This window comes from Nothoprocta perdicaria, unplaced genomic scaffold, assembly GCF_003342845.1.
Source record: "Nothoprocta perdicaria isolate Ctin4 unplaced genomic scaffold, notPer1 scaffold_97, whole genome shotgun sequence".
NCBI classification, from domain to species: Eukaryota; Metazoa; Chordata; class Aves; order Tinamiformes; family Tinamidae; genus Nothoprocta; species Nothoprocta perdicaria.
The window spans coordinates 2,814,748-2,835,750 of NW_020456276.1; the positions used below are offsets into that span (position 1 = coordinate 2,814,748).

At 45.3% G+C, this 21,003-nt stretch overlaps 1 protein-coding gene across 2 annotated transcripts; it reads right to left on the minus strand.

Annotated features, from left to right (window-relative positions):
• Window positions 1–2,592: 2,592 nt before the first annotated feature.
• SLC26A8 (solute carrier family 26 member 8) lies at window positions 2,593–20,921 on the minus strand. 2 transcript variants are annotated; one of them, XM_026053256.1, is made up of 21 exons: window positions 20,897–20,921; window positions 19,772–19,978; window positions 18,451–18,707; window positions 16,001–16,140; window positions 15,106–15,222; window positions 14,059–14,234; window positions 13,409–13,573; window positions 12,561–12,710; window positions 12,140–12,222; window positions 11,621–11,768; window positions 10,602–10,715; window positions 10,151–10,228; window positions 9,057–9,152; window positions 8,204–8,310; window positions 7,770–7,839; window positions 7,034–7,126; window positions 6,803–6,937; window positions 5,709–6,071; window positions 4,247–4,301; window positions 3,930–4,120; window positions 2,593–2,903 (listed from the first exon to the last, which is right to left on the minus strand). In XM_026053256.1, the coding sequence occupies exons 3-21, from the start codon at window positions 18,618–18,620 to the stop codon at window positions 2,688–2,690; spliced, it is 2,667 nt and encodes an 888-aa protein (XP_025909041.1). In that variant the 5' UTR covers window positions 18,621–18,707; window positions 19,772–19,978; window positions 20,897–20,921; the 3' UTR covers window positions 2,593–2,687. The 2 variants fall into 2 exon arrangements, with proteins under 2 accessions (XP_025909041.1, XP_025909042.1); XM_026053257.1 differs by lacking the exon at window positions 13,409–13,573.
• Between the last annotated feature and the right edge of the window lie 82 nt (window positions 20,922–21,003).

A 21,003-nucleotide genomic window follows, 5' to 3' on the forward strand; every position in this document is an offset into this window, starting at 1 on the left:
CCGGTGGTACGAGCACCTTCCCACTCCCCAAGTGCTTCCAGGACTTTCCTGATCTGTGACAGAAAAACAAGAGGTGGAAGCAGCACCCCTGGAGGTGACCTCGGGCTGGGACGGCCTGGTCTTTCCACCACAGCCTGGCACTCCTTGCTAAAGAGGACAAATGTCCCCTAGCTGTGCCCACGTGTAACCGGTTTATCTCGTCCTCCTCCACAGCTCCCCGAGCAGTGTGACACACCACAGCAAGAGCTGCTTCTGCCACTCTGGACAGAATCCAGAGTCCTGGGGTCCCTCTGCCACTTCACGGCCTTGGTAGCCACCATAAGCCAATGCAAAATATTCATAATGTTCATAAAATGACAASTGTGGGGTTTTTTTTGAGGGGGGGTTACATATACTTTGCATTCTGCAATTGCCGTTTCAGGACCGGGATCCTCTAACTCCATGCGCTGGGCGCGCTGGCTGGGCCTCTGCAGCATTCCCTGCTGTGGAACGTGGCCGGCGTTGCGYGAGCTGGAAGGGCACCAAGGAGCTGCGGGGCGCCCCAAACAACTGTCCTGGCTGCAAGCAGGTCAGGTGAGAACACCAAGCTGCCGGCAAACACATGATTACCGACGGGCCTTTGAACTTGCCTTCTCCCTCTGTGGAGGCAGAGGTGGAGTCCTCCGCCATGAAGTACATGCCCGGTCGAGAAGCTGTGCCGAGGGCCTTCGCTGGGCTGAACACAGCAGCCCCGTGCTCCTGTGCAGAATGCAGTCAACCCACCGCACAGCTACAAGGGAAAGAGATCGGGATTGTCTGGGCTTCCTCCCTGCGAGATATTTGTTTTGCAACATGAATACCCGTAATTTGAAAGCTAAAATACTGACATCGGAGTTGTCCCCTGGAGCTCAGCTGTGCACAGTCATGGGGGCGGGAAGGAAAGAGTCAGATCTTTGCTGAAGAAGCCTACAACAAAAAAATCCTCTCCAAAGCTGGCAATGGAGACTCATCACGATGCCAGGAGTGGGGAAAGCCACTGCAGCTTAAATCAAGGCTGCCATAGGGGAGCCAACAGATTGGGGCAATTAGAGGTATGCCTTGCATGGTTTTCATATTTATCGGTTTTGAACAGAGCTGAGAGGAGCTTGGCTTGAAGCCACTATCCAAAACAATGCAGGGAAGCACGTGTRGGTTTAGAACTACTCAATCCTATTTAAGCTTTCAGTTTTTCCTGTCTTTCARTCTAAAAGGTATGAGGGCTCTGGGACTCAGTTTCCTCCACGGTCAGCAACACGACCCAGACCGCTCACTAAAATAATTTACCATGGCAGTTTGCTCAGGCAGAACTGTGTCTTTCCTACAAAAAAAACGCTTGGAAACGGGAAGGGAAGGGAAGGGAAGGGAAGGGAAGGGAAGGGAAGGGAAGGGAAGGGAAGGGAAGGGAAGGGCTCATTGGAATACACTACAGATCATTTACTACTAATATTCCTACTAGCCATTGTATCCTTGCTAAAACTTAGCAGCCAGGAGCAGCAGAATTGGGAGGAGCCACCTTGCTGTTCCACATGGAGAAACCACAGGATGCCCAGCAGGAAAAGTYGGAGCTGTTCACAGGTTAAGGCAATTAGCCCAGAGCTCAGGAYCTGTTCATAAGGGACGCAGAACCCAAATGCAGTCTTTGCCGAAAGCGGGGGCTGAACAGCACCCAGACACAGTGCTGGCCACTCGTCTAGAATTAGTTTCACCCACAACTCTTCACACCAGGCAGTTGGAGCCATGGGATAATCCTCCAGATGAGGCCATGGCAAAGCCTTGTGAGGCATATTGCTCGTGTCATTAAAATTAAAAAGCTTATTTGAAAAATTAGAAATTAAAAGCTTCGACTCTCGGTGTAATCCTATGTCACACATCTGTGCTGGCACTACTGCTTCATCCTCTATGGCTGATCTAAAAAAAAAATTAAGCTGATTTTTTCCCCCCCAAGTTCTAAGTGTGTCTTGTTCTAATTTTCCTGGCTCTTCAGAATGAAGTGAATACTTTATTCTTCACTATTTCAGTAATGGACTAACATAAAATGAAAAAAAAAAAAAAGTAAAATGTTTACTAGGATTTAGTTATAGTCCATCAGGGAGGGACCAAGAGAAAAACACCTAGCAGACTGATGTTATGACAGTGCAGACAATATTGACTTCAAAGTGTGGAATATTAATAGGAAAATACTTTTCTGTAAAGCTTCACATAATTCTACATACAGCTGAAGATAATGAAGCTGCCAGCATGTAACCTTTTGAAAYGTGGCGGATGAGACATATTTACTAGCAAGCAATAAATATATAAATAAAGTGGTAAACGAGAGCATTTAAACTAAGATCTACAGACATTTGGAGAACAAGGGCAACTCATTTGATAATTCCAAGCATTACAGCTAATTCTATCTTGTACATTGACATTTTTCTGCTCTCTCCAGTGTTGCACGGCATATSTATTTGAAAGCGCTTCAAAGTAATAATATAAATGTTGCTTTTTGTTCAGAACAACAGAATGAATGGAGGCATTAGTCAAGCTGTCTCTCTGAAGAACCTGAAAAGACAAAATTAAAAAGAAAGAAAGAAAACAGAAAGGATGAGATGCTGGCAGGCACCACCTGAGCTGTTGCTAGTGGTACCTTTCTCCTCTCTACTGAAATTCCYGTCTTGAAGGCCTGTAGGTCAGGGGTTGCCGGGATACTTCCATCTCTCATCCCAGCCGGGGTTATGGAAGTCCAGCTGATGGCCCGGCGGCTCGTGCTGCTGGGCAGGACTTGGCTCCGCTTCATTCTGCGTTGAGCCGGAGATAACGGACACGGGCTCGTCGCGCAGAAAGTCATTGTCAGAGCTCTTCCCGGAGGGACCATCCTTGTTCTTCTCCAAGAATGAGCTTCTCTCCTGGAATGCACACGGACGTTACTGGAGGCCGAGGGGGGCCCATCTGCTGGGGAGGCCAAGGCGGTTCCTGCCAGGGCAGGGCGCTGTGAGCGGCTGTGCCGGCCTCGGATCCCGAATCTGCCGCCGCCGGAGCGGGGCGCCCACCCGGCTCAGCTGCTTGCTCCCATCCGCACCCCTGGCTCCGCTCAAACCACCGTCCCTTCTGCCTGGAAGCTGCTCCTGAGGCTCCCCAGAGCCCCTACTCAAAGGAGCCTGGTGGATATGTATTACCACCTTCATCCTTATGAAGATTTTTCTACGGGGGAGACCCTTGGGAAGGTCGGTGAGCTTTAGACTAGGGCAAGACAGTGGCAAGATAAGGGAGTAAAAGCAGCTCTTCTGGGAGCAGCAGAACTCAAGAAACCACTTGCCTGCAGATTTGGATCTTTTTCCCCTTCATTTTCCCCTCTATAGGAGCCCAGCTGGGTTGTATGCAGAAGAGGATTAACAAAGGCTGTTTTTATTCCCTAGGTGGAGCAATTACTGGAATCTGGTACTCAAAAGAAGAAGCTTTTCCTGGAATTTGCAACTGTCCACTCTCTTGAAACTTGGCTGAGAGCACCAAAGAATTATTGTAGAGCTCTGGCACACAGAACGAGCATGTGCATAAGTTTCATTTCTTTAGGAAATCTGGCTAACAGTGTCCTTCATTTCTTCCATCAGCCCCAAGACAAATGCAACACAACTCAGTCTGATCACTCCTCCCAGCCTGAATACGGAGGTGCCTCCCTCAGACAGAAGCAAATGACTCAAAAAAATGGATTTGTTGGAATTATTATTTGGAACTATTATTTTGTATCTCCATTCATTTCAAACAGCCAAGTATGTATGATAATAATATAATTATGAATAATAATGTGATAGTATACCAGGGGAATTCAAAGAACATCTGCTCTGCCCTATCTCACCTTCCACACTGTACCCTTGTTAAGTTACTGATAGGACAGCTTAACAACAAGGTGCCTTAACTGTCAGCTAAAGTTCTACCTTCTGATGCTCAGCAAATGGTTCTTCATCAAACTCTCTCTCAATAGATCGATTGGCAAACTCGAGCTCCTCTTGCCTCTGCTGCTTCTCCAAAGCAGCCAGCACGGCATCATGCAGCGTCAGGAAGAACCTTTCCTTGGTGATACAGCTGTCAAAGAAATCGTTCTTCTCGAAGATTGCTATCACGGATACTGTGGGAAAGGGGGGAAATCAGCAAAGCGACTCAGGTCGCGCCAAGCCATATGGTTGAAACATTTCTCTGCAGTTTAAAACTCACCCTCAATAAGTCAGTATTAGTAAATGGATAATATACTCACAGTGACAGCTGGCTATTAGGACTGTAATACCAATATTGTGAAACATATAGAAGATCTGTGGAGAGAATTCCAGATTGGCATTAGCAATTTTGTCTTAATCAGGTGTGCCAGAAGTTAAGAAATAAATAAGAAAAAAAAAACCTCTGGAAATTCTGCATCTTTGGAGAATGCCCTTATTTCAAATCTCAAATTCTGCTTCTGAATTCAGCATTAAAGAGCCAAGATGTGCCAGATCCTGATGAATCCTGACTCCACAAGCCAGGGCAGGTCACAGATAGCTCCTCCTACGGCCACTGTGCAGCACCCGGGGGGATTTCTTAAACAAGAAGGTCTCATAGGAACAGGTGAATGGGAAATGATTCTTAATACATGTCACATGACATGTATTAATACATGTCATGCCCATGTGTGAACAAGGGGCTTAGGAACCTATTATTTTYGAACAGCTCCTGTAATTCTCTGGTTGCCTCAATTTTCACAACCAGCATTTTTAGATAGATCACCCTAGTCTTAAAGGAATCAGATTTTAGGTGGATAGATTCTCACCAGTCCCTAAATATCTAGCCCTTTGTAGTTAGAAGATCTGAATACCGTTACTAATCCAAAAGTCATTATTTGCTATTGAAAGTTCAGGCYAAAATGTACAGAGAATCACAGGATTTTTTAAAATCTGGGAGGGAGGAGCCTGGAAAGATTTTTGACCTCATCTCCCTTTCTCAAGGGGAAAGTTATTGAATGGATGGCAAATAATTCTTCAAGGCTTTTAGGGAGATCAGCCCAGCGCACAACTACTCCCAAGAAGTGTTAGTCCAATTTGTTATCTAGCAGAAACCTCCTGAAGTCTTGAAGCTGAGCTACAGTATCAGGGAGCTGAGTATGAATCCATCTGGAACTGCCTCCTTCCGAGAAGCACAGCTCCATGAGATTTATTTTTGCTAAATATATCTCCGTTGGCTACGATCCCCACGTGAAGACTAAGAAATTCAAGGCGCACTTCAGAGACAAGGCTAAGGAGGCAATCAGCAATAATAACAGATCGCTCTCAGGAAAGACAGCTGGTAGTTTTATATCTGATATTTCTAAGACAGAGGGAGTTTTTAAAGTGTCCAGTTAGAAGAAAAAAAAAATAAACTGCTAAAATCGGAAAAAAAAAAAACAAATTAGACATTTTTATAAATGTGTTTTTGCTTGTATGACTCTAGAATCAGTGACAATGCATGACAGGTTGTTCCATGTCCTTTGTATTGACAGTGAGGCTTCTAATTAAAAATAATAATAAAGAAAAGTGTGTTTTGGGGAGGAAAGCTATAAACTTCTGAAAGGCAGTAGGTAAATCTTGCACCTTTTAAGGTCACCTGGAAGATGTGCAAATCGTTACAATAACGGGGCACATTAGGCCAATGAGCAACATGATATCAGGTAAACTTCAGGCTTTGCACTTCCATGCATTTAAGTTGCTTACCTGCCGCAGTAAGTCCGAGGCTTGCAAATCCACAAATTGTACCATGCTGAAGTCTAAAATAATGGTATGGATTGGACACAGCAAACGTGTTCTCTGTTCTCTTTCCTCCTGCAGCAGCACTGAGGAATTCTCTACTGCCGAGCCCGATGAAGGGCAAGTTCCCTTCCCCTCGTCCTGGCTCTTCCCAGTCTCAAGCCCCGGTTTAGGGCCCGGGGTTGCAGGCTGTGCTTGGGTTGCTCCCACCAGGAGTATCCTGGAGCTGGGTCTGTCTCCGTACTTCGACCAATGCACCAGATTAAATGAAGATGATGAGGAATCACTGCCTGTTTGATGTCGCTTCACCAGTTTCTCTGTATACGGTATCTACAACGGAAAATGGAGAGTTAACCAGTGGTTGGAAGAACTGGGCCTAGGGGGCGAATTTTATTTATTTTTTTTTTTTGCTGCAAGTAAGACCATAAATCAGACGATACTCCTTCTCTCCTGGTAAAAACACCTCTGAAATAGCACTACATATAGCAAAAGAGCAGGCAAGGCAGGAGGTGACTCAGACAAGCCTCAGATGTGGTGAGCAGGATGCGTTCAGGGCCGACCTCACTCCTTCACACCTTCAAATGGCCTCCGATACTGGCACACTCCTGGTTACTTTTAATGTTCACGAGGGAAACAATGATAAAAGAGATTGCCCCTTGGCTTCATGCAACATCTCTTTTCACTGTAAGACTTTCTATTTTCCTTCTTCAAATTTTCAAGATATATTGCCTTTCTGAGCATCAGCAACAGACACTGACTGGCTAAGTTCTGCAGACCTCTGTGCCAAAATTTTCTTTCTACGGCAGCTGGTCACTGAGTGGAGAAGTTTAACTGATTATTGTTGTTGTTCTTAAGACTTTCAAATTTAAGCTTACACTGTTCTATCATGGAAAACAGGTGTGAAGAAATGCTTGCTTATTTTAAAACAGCAATATGTACGTATGCTTTATATAAATATTTGCAGCCGTTTACATTCTGACAAGTTAAGAACATTATTCTTAGCAACATAAAAACAGGCCCCTCAAACAAACAGACTAGATAAATATTTTTCTAAAGCTGACCCTAGGTGTTGGTTCAGGTTGATTGCAGACACAGGCACATTTAAAATCTTTTCCTTGCACTGTAGTGTCAGACAGACTAACTGAAATTAAAGCCCTCATTTCATTTTCATCAAGAGGCACTGCTTTCATGTCCATCTGAAAAAGAGAAACAGGTTTGGGGGGAGTTATATCTGCCTAATGCAGGATCTTAGAAACTTCYGCTGCCTGGGTAAAAAAAAAAAAAGCATTTACCTTGTTTAACAAGTAGCTTTTGAAGTGCTTCATATTTGCAAAAGAGATGGAAGAGCAGCACTGGAAGATTTTAACACCTTCAATCTCCATTGCCTGTAAACCAAAAGGCGGCTCTGTGAGGGCTCCTCCATCAGCTATTATCCTGGTCCCGCTCCAAGCACGGAATTGGTCCGTTCACACTTYGTGCTGGCAGTGCTATGGGGCTAATCAGCACAAACTGATCTACGCCTCTTGCAGTTAAAGACATCYCTTGCTTCCACCTCCCTTTGGAGCAGGTCTCGCACCCAGTGCCCACACGCTCTGTCCCTCCCTCCTGTCCCAGCGCCAGCAGCACCCGGGAGTCAGTCCAACATGCGCACGGCTGCTGTTGTGTTGCAAACGGGGACAAAACCCGCCTGGGAAGAGCGGCTCAGCAAAGCCAGGAGCAGGCAGAGCTCAGGCTCAGCAAAGCCAGGAGCAGGCAGAGCTCAGGCTCAGCAAAGCCAGGAGCAGGCAGAGCTCGGGCTCAGCAAAGCCAGGAGCAGGCAGAGCTCGGGTGTGAGGGCTCGGGTGTGAGCTCTGCCTGCCGAGCACACCAAGCCGGTGCTCAGCACCGCGGCGCCCTGCAACGCCCTTAGCTTAGACTGCAACGGTTTGAATCAAAGGCGTTGAGTCTAAATGGTCACCCCCAATCATCTGAGGAAAGAAGCTGGATTGCAGAGAGATAGAACTTTTTTGTTTGTTTGTTTCCTCTTACAGCTTTGTAGACGGATAAACTTCTATAAATATTCATGTTTGGAATCTGTCCCAGCACCACCATCTTCATCCTGAAACAAGACAGTTATTAGGTCCTTATAGGGAWCTGAGAAGAGCCATCTGTTCCTAAAAGCCTGATCTTCATTTCCCTCTTTTCTTCCAGATACACCAAYTGCAATTCCAGGGGCTGTGAATACAGAAAGCTATTTTACTCATAATTTGGGTTCTTTCAGTAGGGGCGTGGTATTTAAGCACACCCTTTGGGTACACTGCAAGCCATAAACTTCAATAGAAAGAGATTCCTCATTTATGAGAGACTCCAGAAGATCTGAAYGAAGTATTTACAGAAGCTGCTTTTCCATTTTCCCATGTAAAGCTACACATAAACACGAACTCTAAGAAAAATCAGTGTTTTGCTATAAAAATTACAAGTACCTGTGTGACCTCACAGTGATTACGAAGAAGGTGAAGCCCATGGAGATGGCTAAACCAACGTCAAGGCCAAGACAAAGGACTGCTGCAAAAGTCACGAGCCAAATAACCTTCAAACAAGAGACAGAGAGAACATTAACACTGAAAAGATGTGAAATGACCTCCAAGCTCAGCCCTAACTGTCAATCCCAGAGGTATAAATCCAGTGAAATTCCAGAATTTGGCAAGAATGAGGCAAATAACCAGGTGTAGCTGAACTAAACTACACTACGCTAAACTACTACACTAGCTAAAGACTAGTCTTTACTGAAAGAACTTCTGATGGTGGAACCCAAGGCACAGATGGAGAGGAGCGATTCCTGCCACGGTCAGCTGAATTAAGACACTTGCAGAAATGACAGAATCAGACCCAGCAGATTTTCTAACCTTCCAGCCATCAAGCAGAGTATTGGCTAAGCCTCCACAATCCTCACACTCTAGGACTATAAATCTGAGACAAAGCTCAAATTTCTAGCCTTTTTAAGAGGGAGAAGAATAGTCAGGAGAAACCGTATTATACTGGAGACCTTCCTCTTCACGAGGGAGAAATCCTGCACGAGTGCTTACAAGCAGCCCCAGCTGAGAGCTACAGCATTTCCTCCTCAGRGTATCTGAGAGCCAGGAGCAATGATCAGTTCTGCCTGAACTGAAGAAACAGCAAGYAGCTTTGCAGAGGTTTCAGTACAATTCTTTTGGTGAGTATTTCAAACAACCCCATTTCTAACGGAAAGGCTATGGTTTTGCTCTCCCCAAATGGGCCTTTGCACCTGTAAAGAACCTTCCAGTTCCTCAGTTGCTTTTTTTTTCAGTCACTTACTAAGTGATACTTATCCTGTCTCCAAAGGGTTGGGATATCCAGAAATTTTTCAAGGAATGGGAGCATGTTAACTACCACAATAGCAGCCAGTACAACCTGTGAAAAGCAGAAAATAATAGCATCTGTTACCTTAATTTTTTTTTCTTTGCAACATGCTCGACAACAGATAACCAAGCAGTGGTTCAACTGCTCRAGATTACAATCTTTTAATAGCTTTAGTTCCATAATTATTGTGGATGTATATAACAATTTTCCTCTGACCTGCAGACCAGCATGAAGCAAGGGTCTAACCTCATCTGATTTCACAATAATTTCCGCAAATACAACTGGGCTCCCTCTTGAAATGCTATGTGTAGTTTCCATTAGCGTTCCTCAGTGAATCCCTATGTCTCCTGCCACACTAGGAGAAAGGCCAAATTCATCTACAGAATTAAGAGCTGCTCTTTCAAAGGATGGTTTCAATTAACATGGGCAGCTCATAGCCAGACTGAGGAAGCTGCTTGACACTATTTGTTGAAACAGGCTTTTTTGGCAGGGAAAAGTAGACTGGTGGGAAGGAGATGGTTAAATTTTCTTTTGTCAGCCAACTTTGGGAAAGGGGTTTATTCTCCCATCTTACAAGGAGGCCAGAAAAAATCAGGAAGTAATGCTCTGTGACAGTGGTTTCTTAAAGAAAAAAAAAAAAGACAGAAAATAAAAATAAAAAAGGAATCCAGATAACATTAAAGAGATAAGTAGAAAACTGGGTATGCTGAGTAATCTCTAGTAACAAAATGTTTGTAGCCACTCCTGATTGTGCTGTATGGGTATGTAAAAGCTCGCAGGATGGGAAACTAAAAGTGAAATGCAACATTCAGATTGTAGATCCTGGCAATGACGTTTCAGTCCTATTTTAGCCAAGGAATTTTAGCTTCTTTTAATCAGTCAGAGATGCAATATTTATTATCTAATGCTGTAACATGTTGAAATCTAGAGAAGTTGCTTTGGTTTCATCAGTACCTGAAAACAACCAGCTCTAGAGCAGAATCCCTAACTGCCCCAGAAAACCACTATATTACACTTAGCAAATAAGCTGGCTGCTACCATTAACTTACGTTAGGCATAGCCTGGAAGAAGTATCTTAGTTTCAGCACAAACACCAGCATTATGGAGGCTCCAATAGCTGCTGCTAACTGAAGAGAAATACTTCATTAGAGAGGCCTTTCAGGACCATTTTCTCCCTTTTATTGTACTGTATTGTATACTTGTATATATTGTATGCAATATTTGTATTACAGCCCCCTCCTCCTCACCAAGCCAAATAAAGAAGATTAAAAGGAGAAGATTAAAGCAGGATCCTAGCTTAATTTGTGGCACATGATGTGCTGTAACTTTATACAATTCTAGTATATAACTTAACACACAGGATGAAGGAATCTGAATTAATGCTGCATGAGAATATAGCTTTATAGCTCAAAAATGGTTTGGATGAGAAGTCAGCCTATACTAAGTGTGCAGTTATTTTAGATGAGAGTTTGGGAAGTTGATGACTCCAGCCCAGCTCACCTGGGTTCTCCCACCTGTCTTCTCTTGAATGACAGTTCCAGAAAGAGCACAGCTGACAGCAAAACTTTTGAAAAATGAGCTGGAAATATTGCACAGCCCCACAGCTATTAGCTCCTGTAAAACAGAAACAGAATAATGTAGGGAAAAACCTAAATGAGTGACTTAACAGAAATAACTTAGGAAGAAGCATTTCTTTAKGCTTGTACTTGCTTGTTGTTTATATCTGTGTTGCTAAGTTCAGGAGACMTTCTGAAAAAAGCAAAGTCTGCTCTTGTTACATGAACTATCTTTAAAATCACAAAGTTTTCATGGCTCAYGTCCCCCAAAATCAAGTTCCTTATTCCAAAGAAATCCATGGACAGCTCCAAAGCTATATCATACTGACTCCCAGGCTGACACGTAGCAAATCTCAGTAGCAGCATCATGGACATGGAAAGCTCTGAGCAGAAAAGACATTCCCTTGATATCCATTCCAAAAGGCTACAAGAAGTCAGGCAGGTTTCCTTACTGGCTTAATTTCATCCTAATAAATACTCCAAGTGATCACAACAAGCTAAACAGCCCATAGAGCAAACCAGCTAATGCTTACTAACTGCTGCACGCTGAAAACCAACACAGTTTTAGCTTGAAAGTGTCTCAAAGCAATCACTCTTGGCAGAGAATCCTTATACTGGGTGGTTGCTAGCCAGATATAGGAAAGAACTGCAGCTCTGCAGGCCAGTTAGAATTTCAGCTATTAATGCTGGGTGCTTTTATAGTACTACAGGTTCAAAACACCCCTGGTCTTTGGGGTTCAGCTGCAGCAGTGTTAGGTTCATCCAATCAGTGGGAATGTACAAAGGCCTCTTGATTGAAAAGGGACATGCATTTATTGGCTTGTAATGCCTATTCTTCCATGCAGGAGGGTGTACAAGTTGCTGCAAAGCCTGTGTTTCTACCCTTCTCGGGTAGTTAGTGGCTTTAACAGGAGGGCTGAGTTTGCTTTCTGGCTCAGGAAGTATGTGCATTTTTGTTCTCACCTGATTGCTGGCAATATTGTAGTTGTGAAGTGAAGCATATTTCTTTCCCACAAAAACAAGAAGGAAGTAGCTTACAATAGCAAGGGAGAAGGCATGGAATACAATCTTGTTCAGGTTTGATAAATCTGGCCGTGTAGGAGGGAAAAACCTGCAGATTCAGAGAAGGGAGAAGTTTAGACTTGCTTTGAGCTCTGTGCAAAATAACCGTATACCCCAGACCAACATCCAAGGCAGTCTGCACCCCACAGGAGCTGCTCTGTAAGACTGCCTGCCTCCACCTCACACAAAATGCAAACTCCTTTCTTTGTGTGCAAACAACACTCCAATGCAATAAGGAAGGTGGTGGTTTACAATCTGTTATGTGAGCTCTGAAACAACGATGCAATTACAGTTCTTGAAGACTCATCTCTAGAACTGGGCTCCCCGGCACAAAACCCTCCGTGTCAGTTTTCAGTGAGAGGCTGAAACACCTCTTCTGTATGTCCAAACCATTAACAGAAACCTCACTAACTAACTAACCTGTGAGGGATCATACTGACGACAACCCTACTAGATTCAGCGTGAAGATGGATACGATTAGAAATAAGGGTGACTGTGACAATCTGGAAAAGAAAGCAAGAAGCAATAGCAGAGATTACTCAGCATTTGCTCTTGAAACAATATACAATATATCTAAGCACCTTGCAGAAGTATTTAAAGGAATTAACTATAGATAGAAAGTTTCTGAAATAAGGTATATTACACTAACACCTGCTACCCTTTTGCAGTACAGTCTAGTACATCYTATCTAAAGGAAGGGCTATTTTGTCTTGTTCCAAACCACTCTGTTACTTCCATGAAGCTTTCTGAACGTCCAGGAACATCAGCAGCGTCTCAGACAGAACATTGTGCACCTCTGTGTTAGCTCAGTAATTGCACGGGCAATATGGAGAATGCTTACCAAGAGAAGCTCCATGGGAAATGCAATAGGACTGTGCTTATATGTTATCTTGATGTATTTACTGACTCGCAGCAAGACCACACAGACCATAAACAGCAATATGCTGGTGGCATTTGCCTTTGGGAGGACCAGGAAGTAATGAAACAGATTCTGAAAATGAAAAAAATAATCACAGAGAGGATCAGAATCAGATATCACCACTACTTAAATTCTGGGAGGTTGTCAGAGGGTGCCTTGACACATGAATTCATCCTTTCTGCTACAGTGGTGTCTTCAGTGGGAAGAAGAGATGCTAAGAACAAAATAGTATTTAAAAAAACAGCTTTTCTGTCAGTGTCTGCTGAGAAAATAATGCCACAAATAACTCAGATCTGTCTCTGCACCATCATTCCTCTCCTACACTACCTTTTATTTCACACTGCCTGATCAAAATTCAATAAAGTAAATGACAAAAAAATAGCTTTAATTTGTATTTAGCTTGGTGTCCACTGGTTCTTTGGTATATTATAAAGATACTGTGCGCTCAAAAGTTTGCCTGTGATGATCTATTGGAAAAAAAGAAAAAACAAAAAAAAACATTTCCTATAGCCTTTCCTCTATAACAATTACAGACATAGTGAAAATTCTAGAAGTACATTAGTGATTAACAATGTGCACAAACCTTTTTTCTTATATGTTCTCAAGTCAATAATCTCCATACGTCTGTTCAAGACAACAGGAAGGTGAAGTAAAGCACAGCTGGGCATTGCACAAATGTTGACAGAGCCCAAAATTGCCTTCAATTTCGAAAGCTGTTCTTTTCTATCCAACAAGCACAGTTTTTTTTGACCAATAATGAATTTACTCACATAGAAAATGTCCAGGGGACCCTTGTGGAAGTCAATCACGATGCCAAAGATGAAGCTAAACTGCGATACAATGACATGCAACGCTGCTGCAGTGAGATAGGCATCAATGAGAGTCTTTGGCAAATACGTTGTGACAAACCCCAGGCAAAAACAGCCTAACAGCAACTGTATTGAATGAGAAAGGAAATGGAAAGTGAGATGTGATATAATTCTCAATGCCTAAACCGCCTTTCTTGTTTCCATACTTCAAGAGCATTGCCCATACATGATGGGTAGTTATTTGGTACATGCTGGATTCATTAGATAGGCTTAAGAGTGAGACACTGCTACACCAAAATAAGAGCAGTTCCCATCAAGCGTATGCAGGACTACCCGAGGGTCCACACAGTGGAACATGGGCCAACATCAAAGGTAACCCTTTCCTTCACATGTGTATATTCATCATGGACATGGGCCTCTTGAACACAGCACATATTCCTTCCGTGTACGGGAAGCAGCAGACCTGCATATTCCAGGCTGCACAACACACGTACTCAAATGTGCTGAGCTCAGTCTTTGTGGTGACAGTAGGCACACAGTCTTTCACTTGTAAAAGAATGCATATACACAAGGGTACCTCCTGACGGTGCTAAAATWGACTCAGCTTCTACCTGAATGATGCCAGTCAAAAATGTTGTYGATGCCGTAAGTGTCAAGGCCTCCATGTAATTTTTCATAAACGTGGGATCTGAGAAGTTGGCTAGTGAGGCATTAGAGGACAATATTTGGTTGAAATTAAGAGTCTTCAGAACGTTTGCCACCATTGCATTTAGGATGCTGAACGAGCCTGGAAGCAACAGAACAGAGAACAATAATTGGAACTGCATGAGGCGTTGCAGGAAAGGTCTGTCTTAAAACCACCATTTCTTCCTCCCCCCATCAGSCTCTTCAGTATGAGACAGACTATTTTCACTCAGGTATACAACCTGTTTTCATAATTTACTCTTCCTGAACAAGCACCTGAAGTTCCCCAGTCCTGTCTGAAAAGTTCAGACTCCTTTTACAGTTTTACAAGTGCAGGCCCTGACACTGCTTGGGTGCATGACAAAAATATTATATTAAAAAACAAATCCAAGAACAGGTGCATTGTCATGAGCTGAAAGACTGAGAACACAGTCAGACACAGAAGTTATGCAAGGAGCTCCACATATCCCCTCATTACGATAATGTGAGGAGCCTTCTCAGATGTAAACATCTTTCCAATAATTTGGTTTCTGGGTAAATTCAGAACGCCAAACCATCCACAACTCAGTCATGACAAGAAAGTGCAGGCCTAAGGGGCAGGCCAGGAGTTAAATCATGATTCATAGTCTCATGCTGGAGATATACGAGAAGCAGCTTGTGCTGGCCCTGTTTGTAGGAGATGCCACCACGATATTCCAGMTATCTCCTGGAGCACTGATGTCTGTGACACAGGAGCTGCAGTAGCTCTTSCTGGACAGGGGTTTAAAGCACTTTGACTTGACAGAATGCTGAAATTCTCAGCATAAAGCAGTTGCAGAAGTGGAACAATTAATAGAGAATTTGAGGCTCTGGAGCCTCACATAAATAAGACTGGCATATTAACAGATGAACAAATTCCTGCCAGCTTTTCAAACAGCATTGCAGGTAATCTCTAACTCCTGTAGGAACATTTTGCAGCACAAAATAAACCTCACCGATTGAGATATGATGCGAAGTCCCAAATATGACATAAGTCATCGAGCAGCAGAATGCAGAATAGAAGCCATTGATAACTGGCAAAGGTAGCCTGGTCAGCAAAACTCCGAGTAGTCCTGGAAAGCAAAAATATTTCTAAAATCCAACGAACGGGCAAAACTCTCTTATCTTTGGTTAAGATATTTAAGCAAAACTTTGCTGATGAAAACCTGACAACCTTAATGAAGAACCTAGTTATATTTTTTAATGGGACCATGATAATACAGGCACCATGAGTGCTGGTCYTCTTTACAATGCCTCCCACGTGCCAGTCCAGGTCTTGGCCAACATGTCAAGCGGGCAAGAAGCCATTTGGCTCCCACCATCTATTCCTTAGGGAGTCCAAGACCTGATAAAGCCACTCAGGCCAATTAGTAACAACAAAAAAAGGGTTTGTGTTGCCACAGGGGCACTTGCTACCTAGAAACTCGTCAAGGAACCAAAGTAACTGTTGCTTTAGGCCACCTGGCTGTGAGGTGGCCACGCTGTGAGTTTTGAATACACTCGATTTTGCGGTGTGGATTGTGAAGGTTGTGTTACTTTGTTCACAATAGAAGAAAATGCCGCTGCTAATTATGTTTATGTTTTGGAGTTAGTTTAAGGGGAATTCTGTGTATGAAAAARATAATGCCCTGCTTTTGAAATTATACCGTGTACTGTCTGATTAAAGACTTTTTTTTCCCTGAGAATGTGAAAATAAATTGGCTAATGAACTATGGAACTTRTATGGCTGAAACGCCCACATAATCCCGCCACATATAAAAAGAACAGGAAAATATGCAAGAGGTCAAAATTAAAATATGAAAATGATGATATAGAAAAGGGAGAAAGGGTGTTTCTTTTCTCTCTGCCTACCTTGAGGAATCTGAAACATGCCAACACTTAAGCCTGCGTGGATGTCTCTCAAGAGCCACTCTCTGAAGCGATACGAAAAAAGCCAATTCAGGATAGGAAACAACTTGAATATGATCTTTTTGAATCTTTTCCAGGAGAACCTGCAAAAAAAAAAAACCCAGATAAGCAGTAATGCATTGAATCACCTCCAGCTCTGTGGCATCCTCTCCAACTGGCAGGGCGCTCCGCAGGCACTGTGTGCCGCGACCCATGTCGGTCCGAGCGCTTTGGAGCTGCCATGGGCAGTCAGCACGAAGGCTCCACGGGCACCCCGGGCCCTGGCATTCCATTCGCATGAATCCCAAATGTCCTGGGTGCCTTTCGCATGATATCCTCTCAGCTCGAGCACCCGCAGCTCAAAACGCTGCACTTACTCGACCTCATTAACACAGAAGAAAGATAGGAGTTGGGATTTCAATCCTTCCTATTCCAGTCTAGAAGGAAAATACAAGAACACGACATTGGTAGGGAAAAACAACGTAGARAAGTCACTCCCTCTCAAGAAAAAGTGGAGTGCTTCCTGTATTATTTAATGTGGGGATACAAGGAGTACCTGGCATGCACAAATTAATCTCCCGATATAATTTTGAATTAGAATTTCCAGTAGGTAAACTCCGACTAACCCCACAGCCCGGTGCTTCTTTTTCCCCCTTTCTAATCCACTGCCAGTGTTGGTGATTTTCCAATTATGAACCAAATAGGAAAAATGCAGCATCTGCCCGGGGCTTCAGGAAGCYTTGGACAGCGGCTGCGGTGACTAAACCCCAGTAAATGTCGCAGAATTGAGGCCCTTTCCATCATTTCCTTAGCCGAGGTGACAATATACTGGGCTGCCAAGTGAATACAAAATGCAGAACTGAGAAAACACGAGACAGGGAAGTGAGAAACAGCAGGGAAAAGGATATGCAGAAGCAAGATAGACATGGGGCTTAAACAAGGAGTTGGGGGAGGGAATAAAGAGATTTCCTTCTGAGGAGTGTGTGCAATGATAAAGTTTCAAATAATATTAGCTATAATGTAAAACCAAAATTCTCCCTTTGATCTTCGGACAAGACTTATTTTGTTGCACCAGGCATTTTTGGGTGGACAGACGCTTAAACGATTTTGTTTCTCTGGCTCCAGAATTTTATCCAATCTCCTCCTTATTTCTTTAATATATGAGAGGGCAATGCCAGAATAGAGATTAATCTTGTTGGCGAGTCCTTAACATGAATGACAAAGGAGCAGACGCTGGTGGCTACTGCAATCATGGCTCCATCGGCCTTCACTGGCCACCAGGGAATCCCCTCGCAGGAGCCTCAGGAAGGCTGAGCGGCAGCGCCGGGCTGAGCCACGACCAGGGCCAGCGGGCCCGCGGCCGCGGCGCTTTGTCCCCGTGTGGGCCCGGCCCTCCTGCAGCCACATTGCAGCAGACCCTGCGGAAGCCACCCCAGGCCTGGGTGTGAGGTCCTGCCCCAGCCCCAGAACAAGCGGGTTTCAGGTTCGCCACAGGCCCTGTCACCTGCTGAGACACAGCTTGGAGGGCTGCTGGATCGCAGAGTTCTTTTTTCACTCTCCTAGGAGGACTGTGCAGAGTAAATACACGCCACAGCAAAYCCAGCACAGAGTACATACATTACAATTGCCAGTCCACTCAGGATCCAAAGAAGAAAACTGAGAATATTCATAATCAAATACAACTGAAAGGGGAGCTGCTGGAAGAGCTTCCTATTTTCGATTACATTCGTCCTGCTGTGGGAACGTCAGGAATTCTCACACACCAACAAAAGGGGGCTGCTCTGGAAGGAGAGGTGCTTCTAGCCCAGGGCAACGTCCAAAGGAAAAGCAGTGATGTCCCAAGAGGGGACAACCAGGCTGGTGCAGCACTAGGGCTGTGCCAGTGCATGCACCCCACCCGTCATTCTCAAGGAGCACAGGAACACAGCTCTGAAGTAAAGAGAAGACATTTCAGTCTATCTCTGTCAAACCATTATGCAACTTTCTGTGTCCCCCACTAAGAAGGAACAGAAAATGGGTCTTGAAAGTTAAAAAACAAAACTAGCAAAATCCTCAAACTGGAGCAAGCAGATGCAAGCTGGTGCATGCCAAGGGGCAAGGGAAGCTCGGACGGCCCAAAGCTCTTGGCAGTTTCACACTACAGCGCCTACATCCCTTTTGCTATCACACTCCTAAAGCCAACAGGGGCTTTTGCAGACTGCAAATGGCAGCTCAGGCAGCACGGTGGGAGCTTCAGGTGGGAGCCGCCATTACTGGGTGATCCGCTTCAGTTATCAATCGGTGCAGTTTAGCATTTTAATTACCAGAAGTGGCAATTTAGCACCTTTTAGCCCAATAGCACTTTTTTCACCTAATAGCATCTTTCTTTTAATACGTGAGCTTGAAGAGTCTCTTATTCCTTGCGTGAAACTCACCTGCAGTGGAGGCGCCGGTGGACTCGAGGGATTTGTATTTCCCCACATAAGGTAGAGGAGAGGTTTCTTTTGAAGTATGTCTGGAAGTGCTCCTCGGTTTGCAGGTCTCCTTGGGCTCTGTATGGTGCTGTTTGTCTGTACGCCCTAGCGATATCATCATCTAGCTCCATATGGTCCTTCTGACCATGGACAGTCAAGAACACAGCAACAGCAAATGCTGGAGTCCAAAACCAAAGACCCTGTTCTTGGCAGCAAGACTGAGGGAAAAAAAAACCAACAGGGTCATCACTGAAGTCTCTCTTAAGAAAAAAAAAAAAACAATAAGAATTATAATATGTGATCAGCCCATCCCAGTACAACGCCTGTGGAACCAATAGCCAGAGCTCTGGAGACTGAAACCCATTAAAGACTTGCTGCTCTTAGGATCGGATTAATCAACTGCCAAATCACTTTCAGGAATATTCGGTCTTTCTGGAACCTGGTTTATTCCAAGTCTGTGGGAAGGACCACCCTGGGTCCCCTCCATTTTGTGATCTGCAAACCAGGCCTGTGCTTAGGAAAGTGGATCCAATCCTCCTCCACAGCCTACAGCTGGGGAACAAGCTCTAAATGTCCTTKTTCCCAGCCCAGGAGGAAAAAAACAGTTGGAATCACACAGAGAGCAGCTAAACCTGAGGTCACGTCAGTGCTGCAAGTACTTGCTGTGTAAAATCTGCCTCTAATACTTGAAGTTAAACTGGCCTCAGAATATCTGATTCCCATTCCTGAGGATTTTAATATCAGGAAGGAGATCTGAGTCCAACCGCTATTGCTCTGAGTAGGCAAGACATGAGCTCCCGAAAGGAATACTGAGCAAGGAAAGGCCCCGAGCAAGGCAACATCTGAGGCCAATGTCTTAYGCAGGCAACAAGAGCAGAAGAAGCAGCCAATGCAGAGGTCCCAAACGAAAGTAGAGACTCCATGTAAAGCAGTGTGGTGACAGGTAGTAACATACAGGAAAAGAGGAAATCTAAAAAGGCTGTGAGTTAGCAGCAGGAGTCTCTTGAGGATAGAGTCTAAGTGTAGCAGAATTCAGTGAAAAAAAAAGAAAAAAGAAAAGAGGGATTAAAGTTTCCTCCTTTTGATTTCTGCCATGAYGGGGGTACAGGGTGGTGTGCATCACTGAACCGGGCCCTTCCAACAGAGCCCTAAGGCGTCCTGGCACGCGCACACAGTGCAGGCAGAGGGAGGCACAGCAGGCACGTCCAGAGCTCCCCCAGGTAGGTTTAGGAGCCAGTTTTTGTTCAGTTTGCTCTTGAGCCCCAAGTTTTTAAAATTTTACCTATTTGYGTCGTCTTTGAGCACAAGGACCTTTCCAAAGTAAAATAATACACCAAGAACGTAGAGACCGCTCATGGAGGACATTAAARAGCTGAGTAAGTCATCCTTTAGACACAAGAGGAGGTAAAGTTCAGCTCTCCKTCACTCCCGCTGTTTGGACCCAAGCGATGACTCACGGAGGCAGCGGACAGGGCCCCATTCTGCCAGCCTGTGTGGACAACAAGAAGGTTTTTGACCTGGGGAGCCGTGGAATGAAAGCCACATTGTGTGTCCATGCAGGCCGGTCCATCATGCACGGCATCGCCAACAAAACTTGTCCTCCTCAGGCTTCAGGCCTCATGCTCCAAACCCCAAGGCTGTTTATTTGCAATTCTGCATTTGCTAACTGGCGAAAACACCACGGGCCCCACCACCCACATGGGTCCATGATGTACTCCCATCTGCTACATAGGTATTTTTGGTAAGATAAGGCTGCACTGCAGCACTGAGAAACAATTTATTCTCTAAAAAGACAGAAGTGGGAAACAAACACTGGGCAGACAGGGCTTATCTCTGCCCACGGACTTAGCATGAAGCCCCCGAAAGGGGCAGAGCCTCCTCAGCTCTGGACCTGGTGCCTGTCTCAGTGATGTTTTGGGATGAATTCATTGATTTCCATTTTTTTGTTGTTTCGAACTTGTCCTATGGGCAACCGAGCAGCRAAGGTACAAGTGGAGCTAATGGACACATGAAATAAGTGGAAGAATCGGGGGAAATTCAGCTTGGGGGGAGGAGGGAACTTTCGACCTTGGGTCCGGGATCGGGGCAGACCCGAGAGAGACGGCAGGGTGAGGTGGGGGGAGAGCCCTCTCCCCCGCCCCACCCCCTGCCTCAGGCCCCGCCCCCTCCCGCGCTCTCGCGAGACGTTCCCCGCGCCCTTTCCATATTGGGTCATCTCTGCGGCGGGCGCCGCAGCTCTCGCGAGAGCGGCCGCGCGGAGCCATTGGGCCGCGGCGCCGCTGGCGGCCGCTTCAGCGCGGCCGGGCGGAGCCGGGGGCGGTCGCTGTGGTGCCGCCGCTACCGTCCCACCTGCGGCGGGCGCGTCCCCTGCCGCCGCCCCGCCCGCTAGCTCCCTCCCGCCTCTCACCTCCCGGGGCTGCGGGGCGGGCGGGCGGCGAGCCGGGCCGGGGGGGAGCCACGCACTGACGGGGCGAGGGCAGCGGGCGCGCGGCGGCTCCCAACGCTCGGGCGCGC